At 44.0% G+C, this 12,849-nt stretch overlaps 1 protein-coding gene across 2 annotated transcripts; it reads right to left on the minus strand.

Annotated features, from left to right (window-relative positions):
* Window positions 1-586: 586 nt before the first annotated feature.
* Window positions 587-8,579, minus strand: NDUFB4 (NADH:ubiquinone oxidoreductase subunit B4). 2 transcript variants are annotated; one of them, XM_023728838.1, is made up of 4 exons: window positions 8,374-8,579; window positions 3,423-3,569; window positions 2,164-2,241; window positions 587-750 (listed from the first exon to the last, which is right to left on the minus strand). In XM_023728838.1, exons 1-3 carry the CDS (start codon window positions 8,551-8,553, stop codon window positions 2,179-2,181), a joined length of 390 nt encoding a protein of 129 aa, XP_023584606.1. In that variant the 5' UTR covers window positions 8,554-8,579; the 3' UTR covers window positions 587-750; window positions 2,164-2,178. The 2 variants fall into 2 exon arrangements, with proteins under 2 accessions (XP_023584606.1, XP_004373705.1); XM_004373648.2 differs by lacking the exon at window positions 587-750 and having other exon boundaries at window positions 2,038-2,241.
* Between the last annotated feature and the right edge of the window lie 4,270 nt (window positions 8,580-12,849).

The raw sequence follows: 12,849 nt of genomic DNA on the forward strand, positions 1-12,849 counted from the left end.
GAATAGTTTAAAAAGTTGGAGGGTGGTGATATGGCTGACCTCCCTCTCACAGGAATCAGCTTTGGGCTGATCTTGATGCTGATTCTCTGTCCTCCCTCTCATGAATTTAGACAGTTTCTGACACTACTACTACTGTTCTGTACTAAGATACCGGTTTGAAGACATCCTGAAGGGCTGAAGCACAGGGTTGACTGTGTGGTATATGCAATGAACCAATGGTCATATCTACTATGCCCCGGTACCTAGAATTCATTAGTCTGAGAACAAAGAGGAGGTAGGATTGGCCCCTTTCACCATCCCAGTGACTCGCTTGTGGTGCTTCCCTTCTTTACAAATTTCAGCTCTGCTGGACTAGAGGCAAGCCGATTCCCATGATGGGGGGTGGGGAAAACACTTTCACAAAGAAACACAGTAAAGATTCCACCTGAAGCTATGCCCACCTCCTGGTCATTCTGCGGTTCTGGTGCCTGGGGAACAGTAGACAAAAATGTTCCCACGCTGGCAGCAGCAACTGACCCTGATTATATAAGGAGCTACAGTTGCTCCTACACAGTGGGGGTAAAGAGTGTGTCTGGAACCCAGGGGATTCACTGGAGCATCTTGGTGCTTCCGTGTCTGGTAATAACTGCGAACAGGCAACTGCTGCAACAAAGGCCTGACGACGCGAGAGTCTGCAATTCTGGCCTTTGGAAGTGAAGGCGTGACGACTCCCCTGGGCAAGCAATCTAGATCTGCTGAAGCGATAGAAATCTAGAAAACATAATGGAGATGATGACCAGTTGCCCAGTGTGGACGAAAGCTTGTTCCACTAACCCTCCTACACTGAGTCTTGTGTAGACATTGTGGCTGGCCACCACCATGAAGGTCATGTAAGAGACTGACAATGTGTGCACAAGCAGGTCTAAGTGGTGCAAGGGGTGGATGAGGAATTGGGAATCCCTCTCTTGGCCCACCTTCTTTACTCCAGTTGTTGCTGTGGCCATGAGCTGATGCAGGTGTAATCTGACAGCACTTCACCTCAGCTGCACAGCACATCCCTTGCTATTATCTGCCCTAAGCTTCCTTCCAACTCCATGCGGGATGCCTGTAGGAACCCAGTCAGCCATTCTGAGGCATGCCCATACCTGGAAGTGCAAGGCAATCGCATGGGACAATTTTTGACCAACAGGGCGAGGAGGCAGCAGATGGAGGGAGAATTCTCTTGTCCTTCTACAGGACTCCTTAGAAAGTACCTGGTGGGATTGAGCCCATTACTCTGAGGCGACCAGATCAAAGCACACGCTTGGGTGGCTTTCCCTCCTGCCCCGGTTCACTCTTCCCATCACCCAGTTATTCTTTCAGATCACTTTCTAACATAACCTGCACACAAGCCTTTCTCTCAGGCTGTGCTTCTGGGGGTAACCCCGTCCACAAGGAATCAAATGAGAGAATAGTTGTGAACATGCTTTCAAAGTTAAAACCAACATACAAATGCCCATCAGCCTTACAGAGCAGGCTGTTCCTCTACAGCCCGTGACTTCACTCTGGAGCAGACTGTCACCTACTGCTTCAAGACTGCACTACAAAGGAGGTAGCTTTAATTAATCGAGCAACCCTCATTATTTCATTTGAATCTTCCTCGCCCTGTAAGGTAGTAAGCATCTCTCTCTGGTCTGCTATTACCAACTGCTAAACTCCAAAGCTAGGATCCTAGCCCACATCTGACCTCCAGTACTAGCAGGAATCGACTCCACGGCAACTGGTATTGTATTCTTAGTATTGTGTTCTATACCACACTGCTGTTACTGTTCTCCTGCATCTACCACTGGGGCTGGGGCCAGAGAAGGACTGAGATATTAAACAGTACCAGGCTTGTAATCAGCTTGTAAATAATAATTGTTGAGTAAACCGTTGTCAGAACATGTACTCCTTAAGCTCAGGGACTAAGTCTGTCTTAGTGACTGCTGTACTCTATGCATATGGCACGGTACCCGGCACACTGTAAGCACTCATTTGTTGAATAACTGATTGAATAAATGACCACCAATCTGCTTCTTCATTAAATTGTGAGCTCTCAGAAGCAGGGATTCTACAACATCCAGAAAATGTTTGTTGAATCAAGGTGCTATTAAGAAAGAGAAACTATTTAATGATTAATAGATTTATTTAAGCAAGAATACACACTCATCATTGCCAAACTCAATATGAGACGTTAAATGTTCGATCCAATTTTCCTTCCTGGATAAGTTTTTCTTTCCTATCCTGTACAGACAAAAACAAAAAAAAAGAAAAAAAAAGTACATTTTTAAAAATCAGTGTATCCTGGCACGACCCACAGTATAACTCTGAAAAACAGAAATGAAAAATTCTAAACTTAATTCCAATCCTCCACCTTCTAAACCCAGGGAGTCTGAGGGAGGAGGCCGGAGGCTGGAGAAACAAAGGCACAATGAGAAAACTCTCTTATTCAAAAACATCTTTCCTGCATTTTAGCAATGAGAAACACACTACCCCACTAAAAACAGAGTAAAAGCAAAATGCAAACATCTGGGAAAGTGTGGGCTACCATTCTATTAAGCAGATGATTTAATAAATAATTAAAATGCATGTGCTCTAGCGGGACAGTGGATTGGCTGGTTTACGGCAGAGCCAGACGGGCAGGCGCCGGCCTAGATGGCAACACCAGGCCGGGGTCTGGAAGTGGAGCAGTCTAGAGCCGAAGGCAAGCCTGGGCAACTCTGCAGTCACGTACCCAGGCCTCTGAGGATCTGGTTCTCAGCACAGGCAGCTTCTGCTCCTCTGTTGTTAGGGTATTAACAAGTTTTAACATATATTCACAAAGTGTGACCACCATGCAAATAGGGAACACACTAAATGATTTATGTATTTCCATAATAACCTGACCCAATAAATACTATCTTTTTATAAACAAATAAATTCAAAAAATACAAAAACTTGCAAAGACAATCTAAGGAGAGTCGGAATAGAACAATTTAATTTCTGCACATCTCCTACTGAGAAAAAAGAAATTAACTTCTTGAAAAGTTATTTCTGTACTCCCTTGCTTGATACAATTTCCTTACAACATCTAAAACACACCAGGAAAATTCTGTCATGAGCTAAGTTCCGGTCTTAGGAATTTAAATTGATCATTTTATTATTCTGAACTCTACAGAAGCCATTAAATTTAATTTGAAAAACCCAGTGGCTATCATGATTTAAAAAAAAAAAAAAAAAATTCCTATGAACTGAAACAATAAAGCAAGAAAATCAAACATACAATTGAAACTTTTTAACCCTTGCTGAATAGGGATAAAGGTAAAAGGAGCGAGAATTGAAAGAAGAGTACGGGGCCTGAGACGGGAGAGGCAATGGCAGTAATCACCGAAGAGAAAGAGCTGTGGTGGCACTGAGGGACCTATCCCACAAATACTAATACTTACCCTGTCAGTTTTGAAAACATAAAACCAGAAGAACAGGGGCCCAATGCCAAACAAAGCTCCTAAGAGTGAGGTCTTGGGAGTGGGCCTGAAATTGGGGTAGACATTTGCTGATCTCGCATAGGTCCAACGAGTCAAGGCAGGATCTTCCTAAAATTAATAAAAACAAAAACTTCTAAGATCTTAACAAGTGCCATACGAGAAAGAATTTCATAAGGACTTTTGTGGAAGAGCTTAAGAGAGATGCCTTTTACTTTCTACAAGAGTTAAGGTATACCTGAATATTCTCAAGTTGCTTCAGGGAAGGTCTTTCATTTCTAGTATTTGTTGAATAATTCTCTGATCATCCTGTTCAAATCCTTCTGAATTTTGAAGACTCCTGTATCACCCTGCAACTTTCTCTTTATTTAAGAATCCTCATCTTCTTAAACTGTCCGAGGCCACTTCTTCTCCTTGATCATTTTTATCTACTCTTTTCTGGTTTCACTTCATTGTCTTTTTTGAAGTGTGACCATCAGAACTACACAGTATTCCCGAAGAAGACAAACTGGTTTCATATGCTGTATCACGTTCTGGATTTTGTTTCCAGAACCTTTTCTAATGATAACCCACACGGGTCTTTCCAGGCCAGAAATAATTTGCAGGAGGGTGTTCTGTGGTATTGCTTATTATATCTATATGCCAAATAGAAACAGTAAAGACAGTGAAGACACACAGAGGATATGTTCAAGGGGATGTTTGATCACCATACCTGAGAGGACAAACGCAACTCTTTTTACATCTATCCCTTCTGCTGTAAATGTATTTGAATGACTATCTGACAAAATTTTCAAAAATCTATCAGTCACTTCTCTACACTTTAGTATCTGCCAGTTCTGTCTTCCAGAAACAGACATTTCATTTCACAGAAATACCAGTAGCCTCATGACCGTGGTTCATTGAGCCTGGTAATTTTGTTGAGACGTTTCAAGAGACACTACGGGAGACAGTTTTCTTTCTTTGACACCACTCCACGTCCAATGGACTACTGGCAGCATTTGACGTGGTGAACAGACCTTCTTGAAACCATTTCTTCACGTGGCTTCCAGGGCACAAACCTGACTGATCTCCTCCTGAGTCTCAGTCTCTTTTGCTCTTTGTCTCCCCAATCTCCTAAACTGGAGAGCCTCAGCCCAAGGATCTCGGTGGCTGGTTTTTCCTACCTACACTCACTCCCTTGATGATCTTGTTCAGTCAGATGGCTTTCAGTAAGTCTCCATCTATAGGCTGATGACTCCCAAAATTATATCTCCAGACCTAGATCTCTCCCCTCAACTCCAGACTTAATATCCAATAACCTGCTTAACATTTACACTTCGTCTAACAATTATGTCAAATATAACAAACATCCAAACTAAGTTCCTAATATTCTACTCCCCCCCCATACCTGCTCCTCTCACATTCTTTCCCCATCGCAGTAAAAGGCTACTTCACTTTCATAATTCCTTAGGGCAAAAACCTTAGGGTCATCCCTGACCCCGCCCCCCCCCCCAAAGGCCATATCCAATCTGCCAGCAAATCTGTGGGCTCTCTTTCAATATATACGCAGAATCTACTTCTCGCCACCCCCACTATTACCCCCTGGCGGTGACCATCATCTCTTAGCTGGATTACTGTACAAGTTCCTAACTAGTCTCCCTGTTCCTTCCTTGTTTCCCCACTGTCTATTCTCAACTAAGCAGGGAGAGATCTTGTTTAAATCCAGAAGACAGGACTCCCTGAGTGGTGCAAATGGTTTATGTGCTCAGCTGCAAACCTAAGGTTGGCGGTTGAAGTACACCTAGAGGTGCCTCAAAAGAAAGGCCTGGAGAACTACTTCTGAAAAACCAGCCACTGAAAACCCTATGCACTAACAAAGTTTATTAAGAAAATGTTCTGCATCTCATTTTGGTGAGTGGCGTCTGGGGTCTTAAAAGCTAGTGAGCAACCATCTAAGACGCATCAATTGGTCCCAACCCACTGGGAGCAAAGGAGAATGAAGAACACCGAAGACACAAGGAAAGTATCAGCCCAAGAGACAGAAAGGGCCACATAAACCAGAGACTTCATCAGCCTGAGACCAGAAGAACTAGATGGTGCCCAGCTACCACCAATGACTGCTCTGACAGGGAACACAACAGAGAGTCCCTGAAGGAGCAGGAGAAAAGTGAGGTGCAGAACCCAAATTCTAGTAAAAAGACCAGACTTAATGGTTTGATGGAGACTGGAGGGACCCCAGAAGACATGGCCCCCAGACTCTCTGTTAGCCCAAAACTAAAACCATTCCCGAGGCCAACTGTTCAGATTAAACTGGACTATGGGACATAAAATGATATTCATGAAGAGTGTGCTTCTTAGCTCAAGTAGATACATGAGACCAAATGGGCAGCTCCTGTCCAGAGGCGAGATGAGAAGGCAGAGAGGGTCAGGGGCTGGTTCAATGGACATGGGAAATCCGGGATGGAAAGGAGGAGTGTGCTGTCACAGTATAAGGAGAGCGATTAAGGTCTCATAACAATGTATATATAAATTTTTGTATGAGAGTCTAACTTAAATTGTAAACTTTCACTTAAAGCACAACAATAAAAAAAGAAAGAAAACCCTATGCACACAGTTCTTCTCTGACACACGAGGTTGCTATGAGTCAAAATCGACTCAATGGCAATGGTTATCAGCCATGATCCCCTACTCAGTAGTAAGTCCTTACAATGACCTACACGGCACAGTGAGGTCTAGCCCCAGGTATCTCTCTGATCGCCTCTCTTCTGCCCTTACTTCCCTCTGCTTTAGCCACAATGGCCTCGTCAGTATTTTTTAATTAACCAGGAACATTCCTGAATAAGGACCCTCAGCTTACTCTCCCGCTGTGTGGCTAGCTCCCTCACCTCGAGTCTTTCAGGTCTTTACTCAAATATCACCTCCAAGAGAAGCCTTCCCTAGTCACCCTATCTAAAACTGCAGCTGTTGCCACTCCCCCCCCCCCACACACACACCTCCTAATCCTCTTCCCTGCTCTATTTTTCTTCTTGTCACTTAACACTATCTAATACGCTAAATAATTTAGTTTTCCAACTTGTTCATTACTTGTCTCCCCCACTGGAAAGAAAACTCTATGAGGACAGGGATTTTTGCCTGTTTGGTTCTCCATCATCACCTCAGCATCTAAAATAGGACCTGGCTCGTAAGAGGTCCTGAGCAATTATTTATTGACTGATTGAATCAATTATTCTTCAACATCGGGCAATGGAATTCACATTTACTGGTGAATAAATGATGAAGTGCCATGCTCTAACTTCATTATCAGAACAAAAAATGAAGCAGGTATTACTACCTCTATTTTACATATGAGAAATTGCCCTTGGTCACAGAGCTGGAAAATAAAAGATCTGACGTTTGAACCTCAGGGCTGTCTGACTCCAAGCCCTTATTCTTTTCCACTATTATCAAACCCAATCATATGAGTATGTATATAGTTCACATCTCTCTTACAGCTTCTTTTCAAGTAAACAAGGTTCTGGCTGAGGACAGTAGAGACAACTGGTTAAAGTAAAAGCTTTGGGGGTACACAGGAAAAAAAAAACAAACCCATTGCGTTTGAGCCGATTCTGACTCATAACGACCCCAGAGGACAGAGGAGAACTGCCCCATAGAGTTTCCAAGGAGCATCTGTGGATTCGAACTGCTGACCTTTTGGTTTGCAGCCGCAGCACTTAACCACTACGCCACCAGAGTTTCCATAGAAGAGGATTCAAACTTTGCTCTTTCACTCGCTAACCAGGTATCTCTGCATGAGCTACCTGTCCTTTCCATACAGTCTTCTCATCTGTAAAACGGGAATGGTAATAGAGCTTAACTCTCTGAATAGCTGTGACACTTGAATAAAATAATACTCGGGAAGGGTTTAGCATAGTGCCTGGCACACTGTAATCTTCCTTCTAACCTCAAAACCTCCAAAAAATCCTATGCATCTGTTGGGAAGTCTTTTTTTTAAACAACATATTTGACAACTATTTAAACAGCTCTGTACATAAAATTGGAGCCCTGGTGGCACAGTGGTTAAGAGCTACGGCTGCTAACCAAAAGGTCGGCAGTTCGAATCCATCAGCCGCTCCTTGGAAACCCTATGGGGCAGTTCTCCTTGTCCTACAGGGTCGATTTTTGGTACATAAAATTATCTAAAAGCACATTTGTTAAATGATAATAGCTATCAGCTTACTAAATACCTATGATGTGCCATACCCGTTACACAGACTATCCCATTTAAGCTCACAACAATTCTATGAATAATATACTTCCATTCCCACCTAAAGATGAGGTTTCAGAGAGATTAGGTAAGTTGCCTAGGATCAAACAGTTTGCCAGTATGTAGTGCCCTGGGGTCAGAACTCCAAAACCCAAAGCTTCAACAAGCTGCAGGATCTTTAAATGATATTTGTTAAAGAATCACCATATTCCCATCAGTAGGAGGTACTTTCGCTATGAGCTGGGAACTGAAAGTGGAAAACAATTTTTAAAGTTATATACATACAACAATTTTCGGAACTCATTACAAAGCAGGCACTGTGCTAGGCCCATCACGTGCTTTATCTTATTTAATCCTCATAACAACCTCATAAGAAATACTATCTTATCCCCGTTTTTCATACAGGGAAACTGAGGCTTAATGGAGCTAAATAACTTTGTCAAGATCACCCAGGAGGGGAGTGATCCAGCCAGGACTCAAACCCAGCCAGGACTGACTCCAGAAGCCACACTCCTGACCAGCAAGCTCCCTACCCAAGGTCAAAGTGCTGGTGAGTTGGTCTACCGTCTGGGCCTGGAAGAGGCTGACCCCCTTCCTGAGGCCCTCGGCTGGTCAGGACCATCCAGGCTGCCCACCCACGAGCCCGCCCGGACTCTGGCGCCTTGATCCCCGCCCAGTGGGCCCCCTACTCACGATGATCCCTCGGCGATTGGGGTCGTTGTACTGAAGCAGATACTCCCGTTTAAGCCGGGATCTTATAGCCAGCCGCTCGGCTTGAGCCCGCCGGGTCTCTGGAGGTACGTCGTATTCGGCTTGGTCGAGGGTAGCGGGTAGTGTGGCCAGGCGCGACGGGTTATACTTCGGAAACGACATCTTGGCGACCGGGCGCGCAATTGCGCCTGCGCAGCTCTAAGTACCGCCCGGTTTAGTTTGACCTTCAGCCTGAGGAAGTGCGCCTGCGCGGTAGCTAGAGGCCATGGATGGCGTGTAGGAAGGCATGCACTCTGACGCTTTTCCCGAACCTTGCTCACCGTTGTGGCCCCCGGTAGTGATCTGCGCACGCGCAATATTCTTTTCCTTCTCCACCCTTACCCATCTATAGCCTCTTGCTGTTTCTTCCTAGCAGCTTTATCCTTACTGACATAGAGTTTATTATGTGAAGTTGAGCTGTGTGATACTGGCGAAGACTGGGAAACGGGACTGGAGTCAGAAGTCCTGGCTTTCAGTGTGGGTCCAGCCAAGCTGTGTGACCTTGCGCAAGTCACTTACCATCTCTGAGTTTCCTTTTATATATCCTGGAGATAATGATCCCTATTTTGTCCACCTAGCAAGTTTGTTGTGAGAATTAAATAAGATAATGAATAGATGCCAAAGTGCTTTGCAAAACGTAAGTCCCTATCCAAGGAAGAGAAATGTAAGACTTCATGTACGTTAATTAGATACATACAATATAAGGATACGTTTATTTATCAAAGGCGCGGAATAACGTTTAACAGGAGAATGGTGTTATAAGAGAAGCATTGTCTGACCGATTGTTGTAGGTCAGAAAAAAAAAAAAGGTGTATTGAATAAAGCTTAGTTGAAATACTAAAACCTCTTAACGCTCTTAGCACTCTTAGAGCCTTTAGCGCTCTGCAGGTGAAAACATCCTTAACTGTTAACCCATTGCCCTTAAACATCCTTAGAGATATGAAAATGATCATAGGGCCATTGTAGCTTCTGAAAAGCTGATTTGGGGAGAAAAGGAAGAGATTCCAAAATGAAACCTCCGTCTCTACCATCCCCCTCCCAAAGGCCCCCACCCCCAAGGGAAAAAGTAAATTCAGCTTATACTTCAGGACCTTTGAGTAGCAGTAAGGTGCTCTTCAAGGGAAAGAAAAATGTAAACAGTATTTCTCTAATTTAGGCAGGAAAGCTGGATCGAAAGGGAGTTTCAGCTTTCCTGAAATGTCTGGGGATGTGTAGGTATGTTGGGAAATGGTTGCTAGGCAGAGAAGCCACCTAGAAAGTGTTGGCACTCTAAGTGATGCAGAACAGCACTACTGTCAAATTTATTCAACATTTTAATACTGAATTTAAATATCTATTAAGCACTCACCACATGAAGCATACTGAACACTAGTCAGTTAATCTTCTAGGCTCAGTGGGGAAGTGAAAAAGAAATGGAGGACATGGTGTTTGTCTTCGAGGAGCTGCCAGGTAGTACAAAAAGAACATGATAATATTTGCAAAGCAGTTTAACGTCCAAATGGATATAGAGCAAAATGGGCTCATGAGAATGAAGGCTGACAGAATATAGAAAAAAGAAATTTGAGAAAAATCACTCATGATCAGTTTTAAAGAAGCAAAAATGGAAATTCTGATTTATTCAGAGCTGTTTAAAATTATTAAGAAAATAAAACAGTAGAAAAAGGAGGAGCAGGTTGTAAAATTTTAAAGTCTGCATAGATAGAGTTTCAGAAACCTTTTGCTTGCTCTATTAGTGGGGCAGGGCTTCAGGGAACAGAAAACTGACAGATGGATAACAAACTGTCAGGAAAACCCAGAGATCTGTATTTTTTCCAATTGCCTGGAAGATTCTTATAATATTGCACGTTTGGGAAACATAGAGATGAGTACAAGAGTTCTTCCTTTTCCCCATGTTACAACATGGATGAACTTCAAAGAGATTATGCAGAGCGAAATGAATCACAAAAGGACAAATACAGTATGTTCTCACTTATATGAAATGACAAGAATAGGTAATTATGTAGAGCCCAACGGTTATTAATAGGTACAAGGGGCAGGAGGGGGGAGGGTGCAGTGCAATGGAATTGCTTTTGTGTGGCCTTTCTCGCCATGATTTTATAACTCCCACCCCAGCGATTGGGTGGGACTGTGTAAATAGGGTAACTGTGACCCACCCAGGGGATTGGTCAGTTTTGCCATCCTGCTGGGCTTGAAATGAGCCATTCCAGAGGCAGGAAGGAGAGGATCCCACCACCACCAAGGAAGAACGCCAGGAGTGGAGAGCATGTCCTTTGGACCTGGGATCCCTGCGCTGAGAAAATCCTGGAACCAGGAGACAGAGAGCCAGCGAGCTGTAACCCTGCAGACAGGGAGAAGTGGTGGCAGGAGAGACTGGCAAGAGACCTCGCAGTGGGCTTCCAGGCTCACAGAGCAAGAAAGCTGAGTGCCTGGGGTGCCTCTGGCGACTTACTAAACCAAAAAAAAAAAAAAAAAAATTCTTTAGTGGATTCCGACTCATAGCGACCCTATAGGACAGAGTAGAACTGCCCCATAGGGCTTCCAAGGATCAGCCAATGATTCGAACTGCCCACCTTTTGGTTAGCAGCCAAGCCCTTAACCACTGCACTACCGGGGCTCCGGGGATTTTTTTGGCAGGAGCTAAAAGAGCTTTGTAACACTTGCCCAGCAGGGCAAAGGCCTGGGGCCAGAGAGAGGTGTGCCTGCAATCACAGCTGAAAGGAGGCTGTCCTGATGGAAGAACTGTATCCTCAGTCCTGAGCCTGAAATGTAACCTGTTACTTCCCTAATAAACCTCATAATCGTGAGTACAGTCTGTGAGTTCTGTGTGGCCATGGCAATGAATTATCAAACTCAGAAGAGAAGTAGAGAGTGTCGTGGGAGGGACAGTTGGTGTCAGAATTGGTAAAGATGGCCAAGGGAGGAGGCTTTTCCGACATCTGCCTCATAGGAATCAGCCTTGGGCTGTTGATCTTGGTTCTCCTTCCTCCTTGTAAAGAGAGAGACAAGTCAGACTCCGCCCTCACACCATTTTTACAGAGGGAGAAGGGAAATCACTCTCAGGGAAGTAGTGAATTTTTGTCTACCGTGATGGGAAGACTAAGGGTAATGGTCTTGGAACAAGTACAGCCAGAATGCTCCTTAGAAGCAAAGATGGCGAGACTTCATCTCATGTATTTTTTTTTTTTTCCTGCCTTGCATACTTTGGACATGTTGTCAGGAGGGACAGTCCCTGGAGAAGGACATCATGCTTGGTAGAGGGCTAGCAAAAAAGAGGAAGACCCTCAATGAGATGGATTAACACAGTGGCTGCAACAATGGGTTCAAACATAGCAATGATTGTGAGGATGGTACAGGACTGGGCAATTTCCTTCTGTTGTACGTAGGGTCGCTATGAATCGGAACCGACTTGATGACACCTAACAACAACAAGGATAATGGTTACACATCTTGACTGACGTAACTGTTATCACTAAGCTATACACCAAAAAAAAAAAAAAAGTGAAATGGCAAATAACGTGTCTTACATAATTTTACTAAAAACTTCATGGGATTAGTCTTCTTGGTTCGAAGGTTTAGGGTCATGGCTTTGTTGGTCTATCCAGTCAATTGGCCTAAAGTTGTTTATAGAGTTTCTGTTCTACTTCCTAGTTCAGTACCCCCTGGGGTCTTAGACACTTGCAAGTGACCACCCAAGATACAATTGGTCTCTATTTGCCTGGAACAGCAGAGGAAGAAGCAGACCCAGGAATCAGAGAAGGAAATGGACTGTAGGTTTAATTGCCTCCATAAACTACTACCTTCGTTACCATGAGACCAGAAAAAATAGATTGTGCCTGTGTATCATTAGTGATCAAGGACCCGAGGTGGTGGTTGTTGTGTGCCATCGAGTCGATTCCAACCCATGGTGACCCTATACCACAGAGTAGAACTGCCCCATCGGGTTTCCTAGGCTGTAATCTTCAGGGGTGGCACAGTGGGTAAGAGCTACGGCCGCTAACTAAAAGGTCTGCAGTTCGAATCCACCAGCTGCTCCTTGGAAACCGTATGGGACAGCTCTACTCTGTCCTATAGGGTTGCTATAAGTCCACTCGACAGCAACAGATCTGTTTTCTTTCTTTTTTTTTTTCTGGACTCTTTATAGGAGCAGAGCACCAGGTTTTTTGTCCCACGGAGCAGTTGGTGAGTTTGAATGGCCAACCTTTCAGTTAGCAGCCAAGTCCTTAACCATTGCACCACCATGGCTCCTCCAAAGACCCAAAAGATGGATCCTAATCAAAAAGGAAGAGCATGGACAAGAACTTCAAACACGTATGGAAACCAGACTTACTGGCTCCATTGAGACTGGGGGAACCCCCAAATCTAATGCCCGGAAGTAACCTTTTTTTTTTTCCTATGGTTTCTTCAAAGTCAACTTTTATT

The sequence above is a fragment of the Trichechus manatus genome, unplaced genomic scaffold, assembly GCF_000243295.1.
Source record: "Trichechus manatus latirostris isolate Lorelei unplaced genomic scaffold, TriManLat1.0 scaffold00026, whole genome shotgun sequence".
Classification (NCBI taxonomy): domain Eukaryota; kingdom Metazoa; phylum Chordata; class Mammalia; order Sirenia; family Trichechidae; genus Trichechus; species Trichechus manatus.

Excerpts from the sequence above, each read along its gene's own strand:
- NDUFB4 (XM_023728838.1), bottom strand. The coding sequence starts at position 8,553 with ATGTCGTTTCCGAAGTATAACCCGTCGCGCCTGGCCACACTACCCGCT. Across the intron at positions 3,570-8,373 it reads CCAATCGCCGAGGGATCATC|GAAGATCCTGCCTTGACTCG; the intron begins GTGAGTAGGGGG and ends TATTAATTTTAG. Across the intron at positions 2,242-3,422 it reads ATGTTTTCAAAACTGACAGG|GATAGGAAAGAAAAACTTAT; the intron begins GTAAGTATTAGT and ends TTGTCTGTACAG.